This window comes from Diabrotica virgifera, chromosome 8 (genome assembly GCF_917563875.1).
Source record: "Diabrotica virgifera virgifera chromosome 8, PGI_DIABVI_V3a".
NCBI classification, from domain to species: domain Eukaryota; kingdom Metazoa; phylum Arthropoda; class Insecta; order Coleoptera; family Chrysomelidae; genus Diabrotica; species Diabrotica virgifera.
Window position 1 is genome coordinate 23,288,109 of NC_065450.1, and position 22,030 is coordinate 23,310,138.

General features: G+C 34.0%; 1 protein-coding gene across 1 annotated transcript in view; it reads left to right on the forward strand.

Moving 5' to 3' along the window:
* The window catches only part of LOC114341209 (sodium/potassium/calcium exchanger Nckx30C-like), an 80,617-nt gene that overhangs the window by 36,680 nt on the left and 21,907 nt on the right, over positions 1 to 22,030 (forward strand). Inside the window, exons 2-3 of the mRNA XM_050658957.1 lie at positions 11,879 to 12,086; positions 19,613 to 19,865. Coding sequence (XP_050514914.1) covers positions 11,879 to 12,086; positions 19,613 to 19,865 — 461 coding nt within the window. The remainder of the gene's footprint in view (positions 1 to 11,878; positions 12,087 to 19,612; positions 19,866 to 22,030) is intronic.

Genomic DNA, 22,030 nt, shown 5'->3' on the forward strand with positions numbered 1-22,030 from the left:
TGACAAGTAAAAGTCAACGTCGATACATAATATCGCAGGTCCATAATAAGAATGACGTAACTGCAAATTTTGTCAATTGATGTTTAGGGCGTAATTAAAGGCGGGTTCTCATTAGTCAACCTCATTGATCAATAGCGCTGATTCTATGCAACTGAACATATAATTCTAATTCACACTATTTCAAGGATATTGAATTCGGTCTACAAAGTACTAACTTTAAAAATGACCGTAAAGAAGAAAATTATGCATGCTGGCGTTCGCATTGTGTGTAAATATTTAAAAACGTAATTAAAAATAGGAAAACAAGAACATCTCTGAATGTCTTTTGAAACGGAAACACCTCTTAAACGTTTTGGTTCGGCCAATTCGCTTGGTCGAACCAAAACAATTTGGGTTTATGGTTTATACAGATCATCCGTTCCTGTAACACTTTTATTTGCTTTTAATATTTTATTCAGTTCAACTTTGTAGGTTGTCCGGATACTTTTAATTTTATTTTTAATATCGTTTAGAGTCAGGGTTTCTATTTCCATTCCAAAACGATTATCTTCATAGCTTTTTCCCGCTTTATTATATTTTTATATTGTTCACTCGTAATATTCTATAGCGCTCCTCTCTCTGGTATAATTACAGAAACTTGCAGATATGGTTGTCTCTCCATTTAAAATTTGACATTTTTCACGAAATTATAATACATCTATGGTTTTCACAAAGAATTTAACCTCACCTATATGCTTACTATATACATATTTAACTCCATAAAATACAAGTCAACGCAACTGAACGCTAGTTCTCATTGTCAAGCACTGTTCTATTTGATATACTCATTTCCATTGATCTATCAAAAGTAGGAAGGCTTTTCACTTTTATTGAAATAGCATATGATAGAACAATATCGCTGAATCGACGTTCATATAAATCTATTTTTCTTCTATAGCATAGAATCAATGATATTGATCAATGAGATTGACTAATGAGAACCCGCCTTAACTTCTAAAATACCGTATTAGCCCGATCAGGGAACACAAAATTTTACAAAAACCTCCAAAAATTAAAGGAAGGATGAAAATTTGGAAATAAATAGTTGAAATTGTCTATTATTATGTTATAAGAAAAAATTTACAATTCTACATCCCCTCCATTTTACAAAAATTGGGAAATACGGGGTGAAAAATATTTTCTCGTGAGTGAAAAAATATACGTTCAAAATAGGCCCGGAATTGGATAAAATGACTAATTCTAAGCAACTTTTGTTCTATAGAGTTTTTTCACTAAGTCAATACTTTTCGAAATATTTGCGAGTGAATATGTTCATTTCTAACAAAAAAAAAAACATGTTTATGGACGGTTTTTCGCAGATGACTCAAAAAGTATGTACTCTAGCGAAAAAAATATTTTTAGTAAAAATACAGCTTATAAAAAATTGAAAAAAATGTTGTATGCGTGGGGTCTGCAGACTCAGTATAAGCAGAGTTGTAGCTAATGAAAAGTCGGTTCTTCTTCGTCAAACTCCAAATCGAATATTTCAATGTTAAATAACCAAAAAACAGCGCTTTTCGGGGAGAATTCATTACAACTTTCTTAAAGTGTTCAAAACAAAGGTTTCTTTTTGTTTAAAAAAAATTCTAACATTAAAAATAAGTGAGCTACGCTCAAAATATTGTTGGTCCCTTTTTATTTTTTGGTACAAAAATCGTGAAAATCACCCCCTAATTTGCTTCCCAAATAAAATTAATCATAACCGCTTTATAAGTTACTTTACTTATGTATTCTTTATATTATCTATAAGTTTCATTGGTTCAAATTGCTCAGTTTTGAAAAAAAACTGGGTTTAAAAGAAAACATTTTTTTTATTTTGAAAAATATGGAATTGTTCATGGAATTAACTTAAAAATTATTAGTAATACCAAAAATCTTTAAGAGTAATAAAATGTACGTTGTGCTTTTCTGAATATTTTTCCTTTTTTGTTTTCTTGTTATACTAAAATTGATTATGCTATGGCTGTTCAAAATTTGCCTAAACTCGTGGTTAGTTACTCGTTCAAGCCATTTTAACTACAGCTTTTTCAAAAATAAGCACTTTGAACCGATGAAACTTACAGATCATATAAATAATACATAAGCAAAGTAGCTTGTAAAGTGGTAATGATAAAATTTATTTGTGGTGCTAATTAGGGGTGATTTTCGCGATTTTTTTACCAAAAAATAAAAGGGACCAACAATATTTTGAGCGTAACTCACTTACTTTTAATGTTAAAAGTTTTTTTAAACAACAAAAATAAACCTTTTTTTAAACACTTTAAAAAAGTTGAAATGCATTTTCCCCGAAAGGTGCTCTGTCTTTGGGTTATTTCACATTGAACTATTTGATTTAGAATTTGAGGAAGAAGAACATAATTTTCATTAGCTACAACTCTGCTTTTTCTGAGTCTATAGACCTAAAGTGTACAAAATTTTTTTTAGTTTTTTATAAGCTATATTTTTGCTAGGAATATTTTTTCCGCTGAAATACTCACTTTTTGAGTTATCTCCGAAAAACCGTCCAAAAACATGTTTTTTTCTGTTAAAAATAAACATATTCACTTGCAAATAACTCGAAAAGTATTGACTTAGGAAAAAACTCTATAGAACAAAAGTTGCTTAGAATTAGTCATTTTATCCAATTCCGGGCTTATTTTGAATATATATTTTTTACCTTCGAGAGAAGGAATTTTTATATGTAGAATTGTAAACTTTTTCTTATATAATAGTAGATAATTTCAACTACCTATTCCCAAATTTCCATCCTTCCTTTATTTTTTTGGGGTCAGATTTTCCTTTGATCGGGCTATATGCAGATGATACAAAAGCGAGAAAACTGTATTCATGTGCTAAGCACCAGTTTAGACCTTGTTTCAGATGAATAATGACGAAACTGTAAATAGGGTTGAAAATGACGGGACTAAATTAGGATAATGAAATTCAGACCAATAGTGACGAAAATAAGAGCCATCGCTTTAAAAGTAAACGGCATAATAAATATTTAAAAATAGTTTTTTTTACAGAAAAAAATTTTCAGATCAAGAATGATGCAACCGTAGATAGGGTTGAAAATGGGGGGATTAAATTGAGATAATGAAATTCGAACCAATGGGGATAAAACTAGAAGCCATCACTGTAATAAACGCCATACCGATGCTCCTGACGGTTACTTTTCATTTAATCACTATTTTAAATATTTAAAAAATTTCAGATGAAGAATGACGCAACTGTAAAAGGGTTGAAATGGGGGGATTTAATTAAGATGATGAAATTCGAACCATGAGCGATATAAATAAAAGCCGTCATTGTAACAATAAGCGCCATACCGATGCTCCTGGACGATTACTTCTCATTTAATCCCTATTTTAATTATTTAAAAATCGTTTTTTTGCTCTCCTGAGAAATTTGGCTTTTTGCAGTTACGTCATTCTTATTCCGGACCGACGATATGTAGCATTATATCATAATGCTAGATCCTAATAACAGAAGAACGAATCATAGAGATGCAGCAATGTGGAAAATTAAGTGGGATGTGACAGGCGTTAGCAAGGTAAAACAACGTAATGAAGAAAGCCTGAAAAAATTGAAATCAGGGCACTTGTTTTATCAAGCCGGCAGTGAAATTAAAACAATGAGAGGCATTGATTTCTTCGCACCCAGAAAACATGAAAACAACATTATATCAGTAAAACATTTGTCTACTAGTGTAGCTTCCTTACTCTTGAAACTTACTGAACGGTATACTTTAAAAATCGTACAGGTATATGCCCCAACAACTTCCTATAAGGACTATGAAGTCGAGGAATTCTACGATGACATTACTTTAGTCCTGAACGATACAACAACACACTATCCCATATGTGGTGTCTTTAGCGTTTAAACGAATAAAAAGTACATTAAATAATGAGAATAAAAAGACAGATGAGACAAAAACGTCACTGGACAAATTTGGTTTGGGAAACAGGAACGAGCGCGTGGATTTAGTTTCCTGCTGGAGAAAAATCTATTCCAAATAAATAGCTCCTTACACAAAAAAACATCTGAGATGGAGAAGGTAGAGCCTGAATAAAAAAACTAGGAACGAGATCGATTTCATGATCACTGAAAAGGAACAAATCTTTAGAGATGTTACACTCTTAAATTAGTTTTCAACAGGTAGCGACCAGAGAATGGTATAAGCGTCGACAGAAATAAACCTTGGGAGAGATCAAACAGAAGGCTACATCTACCTAGATAGAGCCTAATATATAAATGCATTTAAAGACCACACCAAGAAGAACTACTTTCGATCCGGCAGACTACTTCCGATCTCTATTTGCTAAAGGCGACGATAATGAACCACCAGCACCTGAAGTTACGACAAACGAAGAAATAAACATCGAGGAGGGAGAAGTAGAGGAAGAATTAAGAAAATTAAAAAATGGAAAATCTCCAGGAGATGACAGAATATCGAACGAACTCATAAAGTACGGAGGACAAGATCTAACTAAACAACTATTAAAAATAATACAAAAAATAATAGAACAAGACAGAATACCACAAGAATGGAGATCAAGCATCCTAATACCTCTCTTCAAAAAAGGAGACAAATCAGACCCGGAGAATTACAAAGGGATTAACTTATTAAAGACAACATTAAAATTAACAACAAAAGTGATAACAAACAAATTAAATGAAATTATAACATTAGCAGAAGAACAACAAGGTTTTAGGTTGGGAAGGTCATGTACTGACGCTATATTTATAATAAGGCTAGTTCAAGAGAAATCGTTGGAATAAAACAAACCGGCATATTTATGTTTCGTGGACCTTAATAAAGCATTTGACAGGGTCACATTAAAGGACGTTATCCACTTGTTATACTTGAGAGAGGTACCTCTGGGAATAATTAAAACGATAGAAAACATATACCAGAACAACACAATAAAAGTAAAAGTGGAAGATGAACTAACTGACCCAATTGAAGCCGGCAATGGGATAAGACAGGAGGATTCCTTGAGTCCTTTATTGTTCAACCTGATCATGGACGAAATAATAAAAAAAGTAATAACTAAAAAAGGATACCAAATGGGACAACAACAACTTAAAATAATCTGCTAAGCGGACGATGCAATACTAATCTCTCAAAGTGAAGATGATTTACAACGTATGCTGCACCAACTCAACATATTCGCCAGAAAATTTAACATGTTAAATTCCTCAAAAAAGACAAAATGCATGGTTATAAAAGCAGATCCACTAAGATGTAAATTGGAGCTGGAATGTCAGATAATAGAACAAGTGAGCTGGAAGGTCAGATAATAGAACAAGTGATGGAGTTTAAATACCTACGCATCACACTATCTAGCTACGGAAGGCTCGAAACAGAAGTGGAAGATCAAATGAATAGAGCAAACAGAGCCGCAGATTGCCTGAATAAGACAATATAGAGAAATAAAAATATCGAAAAAGAAATCAAAGGCAGAATACAAAACAGTCATCAGACCAATAATGACATACGCGGCAGAAACACGACCCGAAACAGAGAGGACAAAAAGACTGCTCGAAACAGCGGAGATGAAAACCCTTCGAAAAATCGATGGTAAGACTCTATGGGACAGAGCTAGAAGTAAAGATATACGACGGAGGTGCAAGGTGGATAACATTAATAACTGGGTAAGAAACAGAAGAATAGAATGGAATGACCACTTAAGCCGAATGACAACAAATAGGGTAGTCAGGACAGCGAGAGACGGTTCCCAAATCGATCAGTGGAAAGACCACGAAAACGATGAAACAACAATTTACTAGAGGCACATTGAAAAAACGGACAGAGTCATGTCTATACAAAAAGAAGAAGAAGAAGAGAAGAAAACCAAGAAGAAGAAAGACAGAAGATATACTTTCAAAAGATCTCACATAACGAAAAACACGTCTCCAAACACAACTACTCATGGAAGAGAGGAGAAAAATGCAGAATAATAGAAGCAAAGAACACCATAGAGTTAGAGAGAAAAATAAAACGATACAAAAGTCAATTAGGACGAAAAACTAAAATCATACAAGTGAAAAAATAGAACGATCAATGAAAGATAACAAGAATCTCAAATTTCTAAGTAAAATTTTAAGAAATATCAAAAAATAAATTGGAAAGAAATCCTTTGTAAAAGGGTTGCCATGTGATCATCACAGGGCTTTTTATTGAAGTATGCACTTTTAAGGCATCTATATTGTTTGCAAAGGGTTTTTACCCGGATATTTTTCTTTTGTGGCTCAGGTAGTTTATCGAATACTGATGATGATTTTTTATAAAAATCGAAAACGTTTTGTTGTGATGTAGCTCTTCTAAGGGATTTTAATAAAAAAAAAAGAATTATACCTTTTACAAAGGATTTCTTTCCAATTTTGTGATTGATGGTATACAGCCAACTACAGGAAAAACATTTTCTTTTCCTTGTGGATTTTTAAAAAATAAATGACGAAATTAAAGAATAAAGATGTAAAACTCATTACCAACAGAGATGTATTACTAAGGGTAGTAGAGATAATCGTGCAACAGTTAATAACACCATGATAAGCACCTAAGAAAAGAGTTAGAATATGCTGGAAAAATATTAGTCTACCAAAGATCGGAATTGGTGCTTGATATATTAGCAAGTGAACTAGGGAACGAACGCACTGAAGAAAATTAAAGATATAAAGCACCGGGAGTAGATAATAACGTTATAGAAGCCGCAAAGATTGAAGGCGACACGGACTCTTAGAGAATATAAAAGTACATGTCTACACTAAAGTGAAAGAGCTAGTATGTGGCACAATGCACTTATTATTTTATTACACAAGAAGGTCGATCTAACAGACCTCGAGACTTATGATCTCATAAGTCTGTTAAACCACTTTTACCAGATATTCCCAAGAATAATACTAAAGAGATTGGAAACAAAATTAGATTTTTACCATCGTACGGAACAGGTAGGTTTTAGGAAAAACTAAGGCACTAACCACCACTTTCACTGCATAAAGCATATTAAACAAAAATCCATCGAATACAACCGACCATTGGTTAAGGCTTTCGAAGATTTCGCAAAGCATTTGATACGACAGAAATTAACAGCGTAATGAGAGAGGTGACGGAAAGTCATACCAATTATCAGCACTCCAAACTGATCGCGAATATAACAATAATGCAATCACCATGGCCATAAGACTACACAAAGGTACAAAATGTATGAAAATTAAAAGAGTAATTAGGCAAGGAGATACACTGCAGTCTCTAACATGCTTTCCAATTATTGGAGGGGGACGCCTGATGAATCAATGACAGTGAAATGCTCTCACATCTACGATTCGCGGACGACATAGTTCTGCTACAAGATAACTTAAAATAAATTGGAACTATTACTGAGTTAGACGACGCCTGTAAGGAAGTTGGTTTAAACATGAATTTTGGAAAGACACAATACATGACAAATCTGGTACCAAGCGAAAATCCAAAAGTCGACTACAACGAAATAGCATTAGTTCATAAATATTATAAATATGTACTCAAGTCATGAAATCCAAATTTTCAGGGGCATTCGAACTGCTAAACTGTAAAGAAAAATCACTTTAGCATGGACCGTGTATGGAGCTCTATCAGAGATCTTTAAGAGCAACATGCCAAATTATTTGAAAAAGGAGACATTCGAAAACAGTGTAGTTCCAGTCATCACTTACAGCACCTAAATAGTTTTCCTTAACCAGGTTCACAGCAACCCATCTCCGGTAGACTGACTGTCTGAGTCAGTTAGAGACTAGGAAATAAGACATTTGTCGCAAATAACATAAATGAATAGCATAGTTGACGTAAAACTGGTTGGGCCATGTGGCCAGAATGAAAGACGGGCGGTGGACCCCAAAAATTACAGTGTGAAGAACACGAGCAGCTATAAAAAGCAGAGGTAGGCCACATACATGACATAGACTTGAACGTTGGTCCCACAAGGCTGGATGATGGTGACGATAGGACAATTTTCTAGAAGATTTGGAAGAAAAATGTACTAAGAAGAATGTGAAATACACAAAATATCTGGAAATTACTTAACAGAGGAAATAATATATGTTGCAGATTATTTCTATTTATATTATAGAAGAGCTAACAAAAAAACTAAAAAAAGAGATAAAAAAAAATCTACAAATAACTAGAATTTTAACACCAAATACTATTGCGTTCTTGTTACGTTCGGTGTACTTAGTTTTAGTTTTTGTTCTCTGCTTCCACTCGTTCAATCATCAAGGTTATAACTGAATCCCCCAACAGCATTAAACAATATTTTACCCAATTTTTTGCCCATTTGCTATTCGACATATTTCTTATACGCATGTCTTTCGCATTTAACAGATTAATGCCAGGTATATAAATAAAATACAAAATTGTATTAAAAGTACCACAATAACAATGGAAAGATTAGAAAATGCCATAAAAATAGCCAATTCGGAAAAAATACAATAATTGCCAATAGCAAACCGCCCAAGCGAGCTACTAACCAAAAATCGAAAGCGAAAACTTATAACCACACACAAGCTTTTGCTTCTACATCTTTAATTTCTAAGCAATTTTATCTACCTTATAGGGATTTCCTAACGTTCCCAACAGCCATGATAAAATATTCTTCCCTCTGAAAAAATTTGAATTGCGTTTCGTATTAAGTTCAATCTCGACCAGCACGTAATTCTCAATCAAACAACGTGGGCTTCCTTTGTTCTTTTTTTTTAAGAATACTACAGTTTTAGTTTTTAGACCGTCGAAAAAGCACAGAGACATCTAAGTTAGACCGTATTTTAAATATTTTTTAACTATATTTTTCTTTTATCTCAAACTTTTTCTGTTAGAACTGATTAATACCTGCAGTGGATGTTTCCAAAGAAACGAAATAAGCATTATTTTATTTTGGTTTATAAGATTCTATTTAGGTTTAATTCACTCCACCGGCAAAATTAAAAGACAATTTTTCAATATTCTAGTTTCCTAATAAAACTATTACTATTACTATCACTCAAACTATGTAGTTAATTTTTGGATGATTTCAATTTATTTCTAACAATCTTCAAGTTTATGTTGAAGATTTCAAGGGAACAAATTAATATCGTTTACATAATTATCTTCAGAACATTAGTTAATATTTTTACCGATATTAATAAATATTGACATTCGAATTATTATCACTCTATTATCATTCAATATCACCGTCTTACGGCTTGTGTCTGCGTTAAATCTGAATAAATAAGTATATATTCTGTTTGAGTATCTTTTTGGTGCAATTACTTGAATTTATTTGAAATAAATCGTGAATGCTTTTCAATAGATTATTATTTTCACCAACACACAAAACAACATTTTTAAGGAAATTAAAAAGTTTTCTAATAAGAAACACTTTCGACAACGTGATTCAACTTAACCTAAAAAACATCCGCTTAACGCATAGACATACAGTGCGCTGCAATAAGTGTTACCCCCTTATATTAACTTATTTATTTTTAGCACATAAGCAAAACGCTTGGACAGGTCGATTTTTAAAATAATCAAAGTATATTATAACATCAATGTTTCGAATTTTACTCGATTCCTCTTCAGGTGACAGGCACAACTTTGATTTTTTTAATGGGAAAGTACATCATGTGACAGCTCAATACTTTAATCCTTTTTGAGAGTATAGGCGCCAAATTTCGATCGAATTATTTTTAGACGCATTATTTTTTTTAATCCTGAGAAAACTAATAAGTATTTTTGAAACATTTAAAATTAGAATAAAAGATAACATTATTACCGAGGGCTGAAAGTCCCTTAGAATAAACAAAATGTTTCTATTGAATGATATATTTGAAATTAAAAATCATACTAAATTTTATATTTTTTTTCACTCCTGCGACTTATTAAAATAATCAATATAGAAGTCTCAGAGACTTTAAACCCTCGATAATGCTGTAATATTTTATTCTGCGTTTTAACTTTTCAAAAATACTTATTAGTTTTCTCAGGATTCGAAAAAAATGAATACATTTAAAAATAATTCGACCTAAATTTTACGCCCACGCTCTCAAAAAGGATAAGAGTATTATACATTTTTGTAATCAGTATTTCAAAATCTTTTCAATGAGGTGTCACATGATGTACTTTTCCATTTATTAAAATCAAAGTTATGCCTGTCACTTGAAGAGGGATAGCGTAAAGTTCGAAACATTGATGCTATAATATACTATGAAAATTTTAAAAATCGACTTGTCCAAGGGTTTGGCTTATGTACTAAAAATAAATAAGTTAGTAAGGGGGTAACCCTTATTCCAGTGCACTGTATAATAACTAGACTTCTCGTCCAGTGCGACAAAGAAAAATGTTTGTAAACAGGGTAGGCATCTCATTCTAATCGACGGGGTTTATCTAATCGGCGGCAGAGGCAATGTCACGTGATCGATAAACCCAAGTAGATTAGTCGATTAGACAGCGATGCCTACCCTGTTTACAATACATTTCTCTTTGTCGCATTGGGGGAACAGTTTTAGATTGCAGCTCGCAATCTAGGTGTTATACCATGCAATGGAATTAGTGGTACCCCCATAATTACTTATTTATTGTCGGCACATAAGCAAAACGCTGGGAGAGGTTTTTAAAATAATCATAAAATATTATAGCATCAATATTTCGAATTTTACGCGATCCCTCTTCAGGTGACAGTCATAACTTTGATTTTTTTTTAAATGGGAAAGTACATCATGTGACACTTCGTTTAAAAGCTTTTGAAATACTGATTTAAAAAATGTATTATACTTTTTTCGAAAATTTACAAAATTTAAATTATACGAGAAAGAATTTTCATACGTACCTTGCAACAATTTAATGACTTTTTGTTCGTTTCTAGAGGTAGGTAGGTACATTGAAATTCTTTCTCGCATAATTTAGATCCTGTAAATTTTCGAACAAAAGTATTATACATTTTTGAAATCACTTTCCCAATAAAAAAATCAAAGTTATGACTGTCACCTGAAGAAGGATCGCGTTAAGTTCGAAACATTGATGGTATAATATATAAGTTATGGATTTTGGGAAGAGATATGACCTTGAAAATGTCACAAAGGAGATAACTAAATATCTCTTTTCTTACTCAGACTCTTTAAAGTCTTTTATAATCAAAAATTTAAAAAAATAGAATCGAAAATATTTAGTTATATTATTAAGGTATTGGATTTTGACAAAAGCTATCAATCATGCCGATTTAGTACAGAAGTTTATATGAAATTTTCAAGGTCATAGCTCCACCCAAAATCCATTACCTATACTATGAATATTTTAAAAATCGACCTGTCCGAGCGTTTTGCTTATGTGCTTAAAATAAAATAAAGTAATAGGGGGGGATAACACCTATTCCAGCGCACTATATGTCTATGAACATTACATAACAAGCTGTTTTGAAAGTATTCCCTATATTTATTGTTTTAGTTAAATATAAATAATATTAATGTTTTTGCGAAAAAAAAAAGTACAAAATGTACTTATTGTTCGCCCGCTATAACTTTTCCCATGCGTCACGATTCATTTTCAAACCAATTAAGTCAAAACATAAAGTGAAACGTTCGCCGATGTATGTAGTAAATAGTATGCAGTATACAAAATGTATATACACATCGACATTCGTTTCACATTCGACATTCACTTTATGTTTTGACTTCCTTTGTTTAAAAATGAATCGTGGCGCATGGTAAAAGTTATAGCGGACGAACAATATATGCCTTTGTAGGTATTTGACAGGTTTGTTTTATATTTTCATATTTCTTGCAACTTTAAACTTTGTGTATCAATTATTGTAACAATTTTATATAACCCTATTCTCGTTTCTGTTTCTAGCGACGCATGTCGTCAGTGCGCGCGCGTAAGTCTCTGACCTCACAAGCCGTAGTTTGTCTACAGGTCGGAGAAGATGGCGGCGATGAACCTCCGGAAGCTATGGACGTCAGTTGGCCTTCGGGGTTCCGCAAAAGAATAACATATGTGCTCTTAGCTCCAATAGTCTTCCCATTGTGGCTTACTTTGCCCGATACGAGGTCCCCCAGGGGTAAGTAATGACGAACATTTTACTTTGAAAAACTCATACAGAAGTAGAAACTTCAACTTGTATTCTGGTATAAAATCGTTTATTAAAAAACTATCTAAAAAGTCATCCAAATGGATTGCAAAACGTTTTCGTTCTAATTCAGAACATCTTGAGTGCCTAGAATGAAGTATTTCTACGTTAGATTAAAGCAAAAAGGTTAAAATTATGACTGTTAGAAAGAAAACACATGTGGGAATACTTACATTTGCTGAGTAGTTTGAAACTAGTACACTATTTAAAGTGGTAATCCCATAATATATGGTTTAAATATCTTAATTTAATAGAATATGGTGGCTACAAGTCGATGTTGTTAGATATAATAGAACACATGCTCAAAGGGCAACATGGTTCCCAGCTCGAAATGCTAGGTACTTGCCAGTTCAATGGGCACAGACCAACTAAGAAATTAGGAAATGGACATTCAATATGACAAGAGTGACATGACATGACAAGATAAAGCCAATTTTTGGTTAAAGCTTAAAAAGTGTAGTTTGGTTTTGAATTTTTAATAAAATGTAAAAGTTGTTATTAAATATCTGAGAATGCAATTTAAATTATTTAAATATTATAATCTATTGTAAAGTCTCAATTAGCAACTCTCTATTCCAGAAAACCTTATGGATTTTATAGATTTAATGTGGGTATATTTCATGTTTCAAAATGTGATGTCATCGAATGTGAAATGACAAGATGAAAGTTAAATTTAGTTAAATGAAATTTAGTACACTACAAACTAAACAATTAATGTACTGAAGTGGCAGAATAGGAAACTAAGTAAACCAAAAATCAGAGTTTAAAGAGGTTTTTAATATATGTACTGTTGGTTGCCTAACAAGATGGTAGTGGTTCAAGTATTTAGAGATAGCATTAGTGATTTTACTTTGACATTAGTTTTTAACATGTTCGGTGCACATCTTGAACAAGCGTCACTTGGCTGGTACCACGTACATAAATCATTCATTTATTAGTAACACACTACTACTGACCCCAGTTATGCGTCATCGGTACCTTTGATAAAATCTTCGTGACGCTACTCGTGCGTCATGGACACCGAACGTGTTAACAAGGCAAATACGTAAAAGAAAATTATGGTGAGGCTTCACCATGCAGTTTTTAGAAACCATATTTCAACAGTAGGTAAGTACACTTTGACCGGTATAGGAATAGTAGTAAACATGTGGACGCTGGCCATGGACGTCGTGTAACATTTTACCATTTTTACGGTCTACTGATTTTTTGTCACAGCTCGTTATTTTAAAAATGTCGTCTATAGACGTTGTGTCACATTACATCAATGAAAATTAGACGTCTATAGACGTTTTGTCCGCCAACGTGTTAAATTACGGAGTAGTCACGGTTTTTACAAAAATATTGACTGATTCCTTTTGAAATTTTGTCTACAAGAATCATTGTTTATAACGAGTTTGTATTTATTTAAAATTTGTAAATTTTAAATTGTTATTTAACAATATATTCGGTTACTATAATAAATTCTTTATAATATAGAAAAATCTAAATAAGCAAAATTAAATCAAATCGACACCAGTGCCGTCTATATCTGAGTCTGAGAATTTTATGTTCGCTATCAGAATCTTCACCTAAATTATTAATACATGTTTCTATGGTTGCATCAAATATGGCTCATTTGAAATAAAATGATAAATAATTTTCACTTTGTCTACATAGGCCTGGACCCGTGTACCAAAAAAAGTTGACTAATAACAAGCTGAAAATTTGTTAATAGCTTAACGGTGTCTAGTCGGACAAACTTTGATGCACAGGAACACTGGAACAGGGGAAGTTTTAATTGTGGAACAGTTTAAAAATTTGGAACGTCGGATTACGAAAATGTCCCATGTATTTTGTCGGACAGAACATCCAAATGATTTGTGACCATTTCGTTAAAGTCTCATGCAAAAATCAGACTGCTATTACTAACCAACACGATTACTGTCATTTGACATGTTTTTCGCGTTCCACTCATTAAAATGACAAGTTGGTGATAAACACCAGTCTGATTTTTGCATGAGAGTTCAATGAAATGGTAACAAATCAATTGGAAGTTCTGTCCGACAAAATACATGGAACGTTTTTGTAATCTGACGTCCAAATTTTTAAAATGTTCCACAATTAAAACTCGTTCCCGGGTTAATTTCCCCCAAAATTTCCTCTGGACCAGACGGAGTTCAGAACTTCTGGCTTAAAAAGTTTTGGTGTATTCATGAGTGCTTATCAACGTTAATTAACCATGTTATTTCTAATCCGCAGGAAATACCATAATTTCTAACTCAGTGAACCACTTATTTAATACCAAAGGATCAAAATAACACCCAAGATCCAGCCAAGTACCGTCCAATTACTTGTCTTCCAACTTTGTATAAATTGGTCACATCCTGTGTAACCCGGCGTATCTACCAACACTGTGCTCTAAACAATATCATAGAGCCTCAACAGAAAGGATGCGCTAAGGGTTCCATGGGTTGCAAAGAACAACTTATCATCGACTCAGTCATTTCTAACCAGGCATTCACTAAAAAAAGGAACCTTTTTACTGCCTTTATTGACTACAAAAAGGCCTTTGATTGAGTACCGCATGGATGGCTTATAGAATAGATATATTGGGAATATACAAAGTCGATGATAACATAGTGACATTTTTAAAGCATATAATGACAGATTGGAAGACTAAAATTCACCTCCAAGTACCTGGTGAAAACAATATCGAAAGGGAAAATATCGCAATCAACCGGGGCCTGCTTCAAAGAGACTCGTTGAGTCCATTGTGGTTCTGTTTAGTTTTAAACCCCCTTTCCCAGCTATTAAACTCTACTGACTCAGGTTTTAGCATTAAAAACAATAATACTGTGGTAGCGAAGCTCAATCATCTGTTGTATATGGATGATTTGAAATTAATGGCTTCCACTCGAGAAGACCTATCCTATAACAGATGCTAAAAACTGTAGAAACATTCTCTGATGATATTAGTATGCAGTTCGGCCTAGACAAGTGCCGTGTTTTGAATATAGTCAGAGGAAAGGTACAGCCCAGTGGATTCGATATGCAAAATGGCCAGAACATCGAGGCCATGGGCGAAAACGATATGTACAAATATCTTGGAGTAAAGCAGGCGCGAAAAATTGACCATAAGCAAATGAAAACTGAGATAACTACTGAGTTTATACGAAGGGTAAAACAGCTGCTTCGTTCACAGCTTAACAGTAAAAATTTGTTTAAGGCACTTAACACCTACGCTTGTTCCGCGCTTAGCTATTCATTTGGTATTGTTAAGTGGAAAAAACAGATATAGAAAATCTTCAGCGAAAAGTACGAACACACCTCACAAAAGCACAAAAACACCACCCTAAAAGTGCAGTAGAACGAACGACATTACCGCGGTATTTAGGAGGAAGAGGACTTATGGATATAGGTGAGCAATTAGATAAACAAATTGCTAATTTAAGAACTTATTTTCAGATGCAAGCTGAAACATCTACTCTACATCGCGCTATCTGCGCAGTAGATGACACAACACCGATCAAACTGAGGGAACCAGAAATGCGCATAAACCACCTCACTAAGGACGAAAAAATGCGCAACTGGATGGGTAAACCTCTGCAAGGGCGACATCCCAATGAAGTCAGCCAAGACTATTTCGACAATGCAGCGTCGATTTATTGGTCGACAGCAGGAAAGATGTTCCCTGAAACGGAGGGTTCATTACTGGTCATTCAGGACCAGGTTATTCCAACCAGAAATTACCTGAAATATATCGTCAAATGCCCTCAGGTTCAAAACGACAGATGCCGGTATGGATGTCAAGCCCAAGAAACCATCCAACATCTTACAGGAGGCTGTCAGGCATTTGCGACAACTGAATACAAGGAACGGCATGACGCAGTGGGAAAAATCCCTCATCAAAAGATAGCGATCAAACTGGGACTTCTCCAAACGGACCATCTACCATATTATCAATACGTCCCTGAGAGTATGCTTGAGGATGGCAACTACAAGCTATACTGGGACCGCACTATGCTCACAGACCAAACAGTGCCACATAATATAACAGCTCTCGTAGTAGTTAATAAATTAACAAGACAAACAACACTAATTGATGTGGCAATACCTAACAACAATAATCTACGTAGTAAATTTACTGAAAAGGTCGCCAAGTACAGAGATCTGGAAATTCAAATACGAAGGCAATGGAGAATGCAAAGTTCCCAGACGATACCGATTATTATGTCTACTACTTTAGTCATTCCGAAGACCCTCCTCGAAAGCATAAAAAAGCTGGGTCTGAATGAACACCTTTATAAGACCATGCAGAAAGCTGTACTAACTCGCGACGGCCAGAAGTGTACGAAAATTTTTGGGAGATACACCTGCATTCCAAGTCACCTAGGGCTCGATAACACGGAAAGAGTCCCACCAGACCTTGATCCTTTTGATACCGTAGTTATCTGGGATGAGTCAATTTTCCCCTTAGAGGGAGTGTGAGCCGTATGGCTAAATCTGGATAATAATAACAACAAGTTTGAAAAATAAACTGGAGCAATATTTTGTTATTTATTTTTACTGTCATGTGATATTCAGAAGATTATTTTTTAATACTCACATACAAAGTTCTACTCTTTGTTTACATTTATTTTAATATAATATATTACAAAAATTCAACAAATTGAATTGTTTTTAATTAAAGTATTCTTACTTAAATTTGTTGCAATCTCTTTGCTAATTTTTTCCGCTGACGCAGAACTAAAACGTGTGTTTTGGTTTATTTTCTTAAATGTGACGGTAGTTGTCAAAGCTAAAAATCTCGTTGTCGTCAAACAGAAATAAAATAATATAATTTATTCTCAGTATAATAATGTAACTAGATTATTCCCATTATAATAATAATCTGATTGAAAAGAATTAAACACTTGATGAAAAATCTTATTACAAGATTGGAAATTAAAATCATTAAAAAATAATCATTGAAATTTGGTTATAGTCTAAGAGCTGGGAGCGGATTTTCTGCGTGATAAGTAATATGGAAAAACTATACGTGGATATGTTGAATTAGTTGTGTACATAACTTTCACCAACGGCCGGAAACCAGAGTGGGGGCCGAGGGTAGTTATAAGGGGTCAAAGTCGCGGTTATTATTATTTTTTTTATGAAGCTCATGATCCAGGTAGTACACCAAAATTTTGGAATAAGTAGATCATCACGTACCTAAGTAAAATCTTTAGGGGCGCAACACTGCGTGGCCGACAAAGGGGTGGGGTAGGGGTGAATATAAAAAATATAAGGGGCTTTTTGCGACGTTAGTGCACCAAAATTTGGGAATAAGTAGACCATGACATAACTAAGTAATATCCCCAGAGGCGGAAACCAGAGTGGCAGACGAGGGTAGTTATAAGGGGTAATATTCGCGGTTTTTATTATTTTTTTTTGTGGCGCTCATGATGGAGATAGTGCACCCAAATTTGGGAGTAAGTAGGTCACTACGTAACTAAGTAAAATCTCCAGGGGCGGAACGCTGTTTGGGGTACAAAGGGTGGTAGGAAGGCGTGAGTATGAAAATATATGGGGGTCTTTTGGCCGTTCGTGATCGAGATAGTGCACCAAAATTTGGGTATAAGTAGACCATGACATAAGTAAGTAAAATCCCCAGAGCCGGAAACCAGTGTGGGGGAGGAAGGTAGTTATAAGTGGTCAAAGTCCCGTTTTTTATTATTTTTTTTGTGACGCTCATGATCGAGATAGTGCACCAAAATTTGGGAATAAGTAGGTCATGACGTAACTAAGTAAAATCTCCAGGAGTGGAACGCTGCGTGGCCGACAAAGGGGTGGGGCAGGGGTGAACATAAAAAATGTAAGGGGTTTTTTGCGACGTTCGTGATTGAGATAGTGCACCAAAATTTGGGAATAAGTAGTAATAGTAGTTTGAGGGTAGATATAAGGGGTAATATTCGATGTTTTTATTATTTTTTTTGTGGCGCTTATGATGGAGATAGTGCACCAAAATTTGGGAGTATGTAGGTCATTATGTAACTAAGTAAAATCTCCAGGTGCGGAACGCTGCTTGGCGTATAAAGGGTGGTAGGAAAGGGTGAGTATGAAAATATATGGGGGTTTTTTTGCCGTTCGTGATCGAGATAGTGCGCCAAAATTTGGGAATAAGTAGATCATGACATTACTAAGTAAAATCCCCAGGGGCGGAACGCTGCGTGGGGGACAAATTTTGTGCCAGGTCACAAAAAAAAATAATACACACTGCGACTTTGAGCCCTTAAAACTACCCTCATCCCTAACTCTGGTTTCTGGCTCTGATTTTACTTAGATAAGTCATGGTCTACTTACTCCCAAATTTTGGTGCACTATCTCAATGTAGAACGTCGCAAAAACCCCTTATAATTTTTGTATTCACACCTACCCCCCACCCCTTTATCGGCCACGCAGCATTCCAACCCTGGAGATTATATTTAGTTACCTCATGACCTACTTATTTCCAAATTTTGGTGCACTATCTAGATCATGAGCGTCACAAAAAAAAAATAATAAAAACGGTGATTTTGATCCCTTATAACTACCCTCGTCCCCCACCTCGGGTTTCCGGCTCTGAGGATTTTACTTAGTTATGCTATGGTCTATATATTCCCAAATTTTGGTGCACTCTCTCAATCACGAACGTCGAAAAAAACCCCTTATATTTTTTGTATTCACCCCCGCCCAATCCCTTTGTCGGTCACGCAGCGTGCCACCCCTGGAGATTTTACTTAGTTACGTCATTACCTACTTATTCCCAAATTTTGGTCCATTATCTCAATCACGAACGTCGCAAAAAACCCTTTAAATTTTTTATATTCACTCCTACCTCCACCCCTTTGTCGGCCACGCAGCGTTCCGCTCCTAGAGATTTTACTTAGTTACATCATGACCTACTTATTCCCAAATTTTTGTGCACTATCTCGATCATGAGCGTCGCAAAAAAAATAATAAAACCGGGACTTTGACCCCTTAAAACTACCCTCGTCTCCCACTCTGGTTTCCGGTCGTTGGGGAAAGTCATGTACACAATTAATTCAACATATTCCCGTATAGTTTTTCCATATTACTTCTTATCACGCACAAAATCCGCTTCTATTTCTCCGACTATTATATAAAACCTTTTTAAATATGACACACATTTAGGTACTTTGTATTCTCTTAACGAAAGCGTATCTGAAATTTCAAATAAATTATAGGGTGGTTTAAAAAAAACATCTTTGACGCGGTACAGTGGAGGAGTGGAAGATCCTTTATATTTTGTTCCTAATTAAAAAAAAAATGAAGATTGCCAGCTAACTCCTATTTGTGCAAATAAATTTTTTAACTCATATAAAAAGAGATATAAGGGATTTTGACATAAAGTTGATCACCCTGTACAAAATTTCAACAAGCATATTTATGTATTTCTAATGTCTAAACGATTGAAACTTAATTCTATTTTTCTTGTATAGGCAAGAAGTATTTCCCCGTAACGTTCATCGGGAGCATAGTATGGATAGCAGCGTACTCATATTTGATGGTTTGGTGGGCCAATATGGTGGGAGACACTGTACAGATACCACCGGAGGTAATGGGGTTGACATTTTTGGCAGCCGGTACCTCCATTCCGGATCTCATCACCTCCGTCATCGTGGCCAGGAAAGGTTTCGGTGATATGGCTGTCTCGTCATCAGTCGGCAGTAACATATTTGATGTTACCGTCGGGTAAGCATTTTTCTGTTTCGTTTCCTAATCATTTTATAGGTATTTACTTATCAATTATTTCTTGGTATTAAGATTATTAGTCCAGAAAGCCCTTAGAGAAATCTTACTCAAAAACGACCCCTTTTAACAAATTTGCATGTTGCCAGGACCAAAAGTGGGTCAAAAATTTTTCAAACGTTTTTTTTGTTTGTTTCCTAAAATAATCTTTTTTTGCATGGAACAAACACTTTTTAGGTTTTTTGGATCATTCCAAACAGAAAAGGTCTTTACTGACTTTTGTCTAAAGTTGATAGTTTTTGACATATAAGCGATTAAAAATTGAAAAATTGCGAAATCGGCCATTTTTAACTCTCCAAAACTATGTGAAAAACTGAAAATTTGAATGTTGCCAAGGTAGGTAGATATTCTTTAAACGTCGATTGATGAAATCCCAAAGAGTTTTTGCAATACAGTATTCAAAACTCCTTTGTTTTTTAATTTCTAATCACGCCTGCGCGACACTATTTTCCACCGTTGCGTTGCATGTGTATACAGTAAAGTGCAAATGAAAGGAATAAATTCGTTATTTCGTAAACCGGCGCCTTTAAGGAAAAACCCGAAACAGGTCGATTTTCAACGAAAACATTTCGTTTATAAATTCGCAAAAGTGTGTGTCTTATTGCGTTGCCGCTCCTGCAATACTCAGATCGGATTTATCGATGGCTCCATATGTAGTTTTTTCTTCTGAATCCAAATCTGAAAACGGCATTTCGATATTTCTAACCGCCTTCGAGATAATCGACCTCAAAATTTAAAATGTGACGTCACAATCGTTTTATTTTCTTCCGACACACTACACGTCCAGCTGAAATCGTTGCTATTAAGTAGGCTAGATTTTTAATCTCGATTTGTTAAGCAAAGCATAGGTTACCTATTTACATTTGAGTTTGACACTTCGTGAATGTCAAACTAAATTTTAAATTAAGTATTAATAAAACATCAATGACATTTATTGATAGTAAATTTAATTATTATATAAAATAAATAAGCTGTTCAAAAATACAATTTGAGTATATTTTAAAAGCAATAATTTATTAACAGCTTTAGAAAGGTTTATTCGAGTATACGGCCTCACCTTTATGATAAATGGACTGTTCCATTTGCTATGAAATTAAAATATAGTCGGTTCGCTAAACTCGACACAACTGGCTAGTGATTTTAGTAGGTAATTTTTTTGTTTTTGCGAATTTTGCCAAAATTGACAAAATTACTAATTACTTAGTAATTATTAACTAATTAGTAATTATTTTTTTGCCAAATTGGCAAAATTACTGACTAAAATCACTAACCAGTTGTGTCTGAGTTTAGCGAACCGACAGTATATGAAATAATATTGTGTGGTATAAAAAAATTATGGTCTGATATGTGAAATTACATCCTTCTAATGGAAAAAAATATTTGAAGATTTTTCTCAAATTATGGATACCAACAACACTTTCATTTATAACTCTTTTATTTTTAATTTGACGAAGAAAAGTTATTCTTCATAAAAAGCTCTTCATGTTCTAAGATTTATGATGCAACCATCATATGTAAAATTTTATTAATTTTATACGAGGTATATAAAAAATATGAATTTCGATCAAGAGTAAACTACCTTTATAGTTCACAACATTTAAAATATAATGATATAATTGCACATTAAAACATAATTATTAATTCTAAACTACTTTTCATAATAGTAATTTTCCATATTATGAATTAAAATACGTAAATAAACAAAGTTTTCGTTATGATAATGCTCGCATTTTCAGCTTGTTATTTTACAATAAGTTACGATATTGTGGCCTATATGGTATACTAGTGACGTCATCCGTCTGGGCATGATGAAGTAATCGATGATTTTTTTAAATGAGAATAGGGTTCGTGTGGTAGCTCATGTGAAAGGTTCTTCAATTCTCTATTCAGTAATGTAAACTTTTACATAATTATTTATACAGGGTGAACAACAATTTTTTATTAAATTAAATTATTTGACAAAAAAAGAAGTAAAGGCCAACCTGTATAAATAATTATATAAATATTTATATTACTGAATAGAGAATTTAAGAACCTTTCAAATGAGTTAGCACACGACCCCTATTCTTATTTAAAAAAATCATCGATTACGTCATCACGCCCAGATA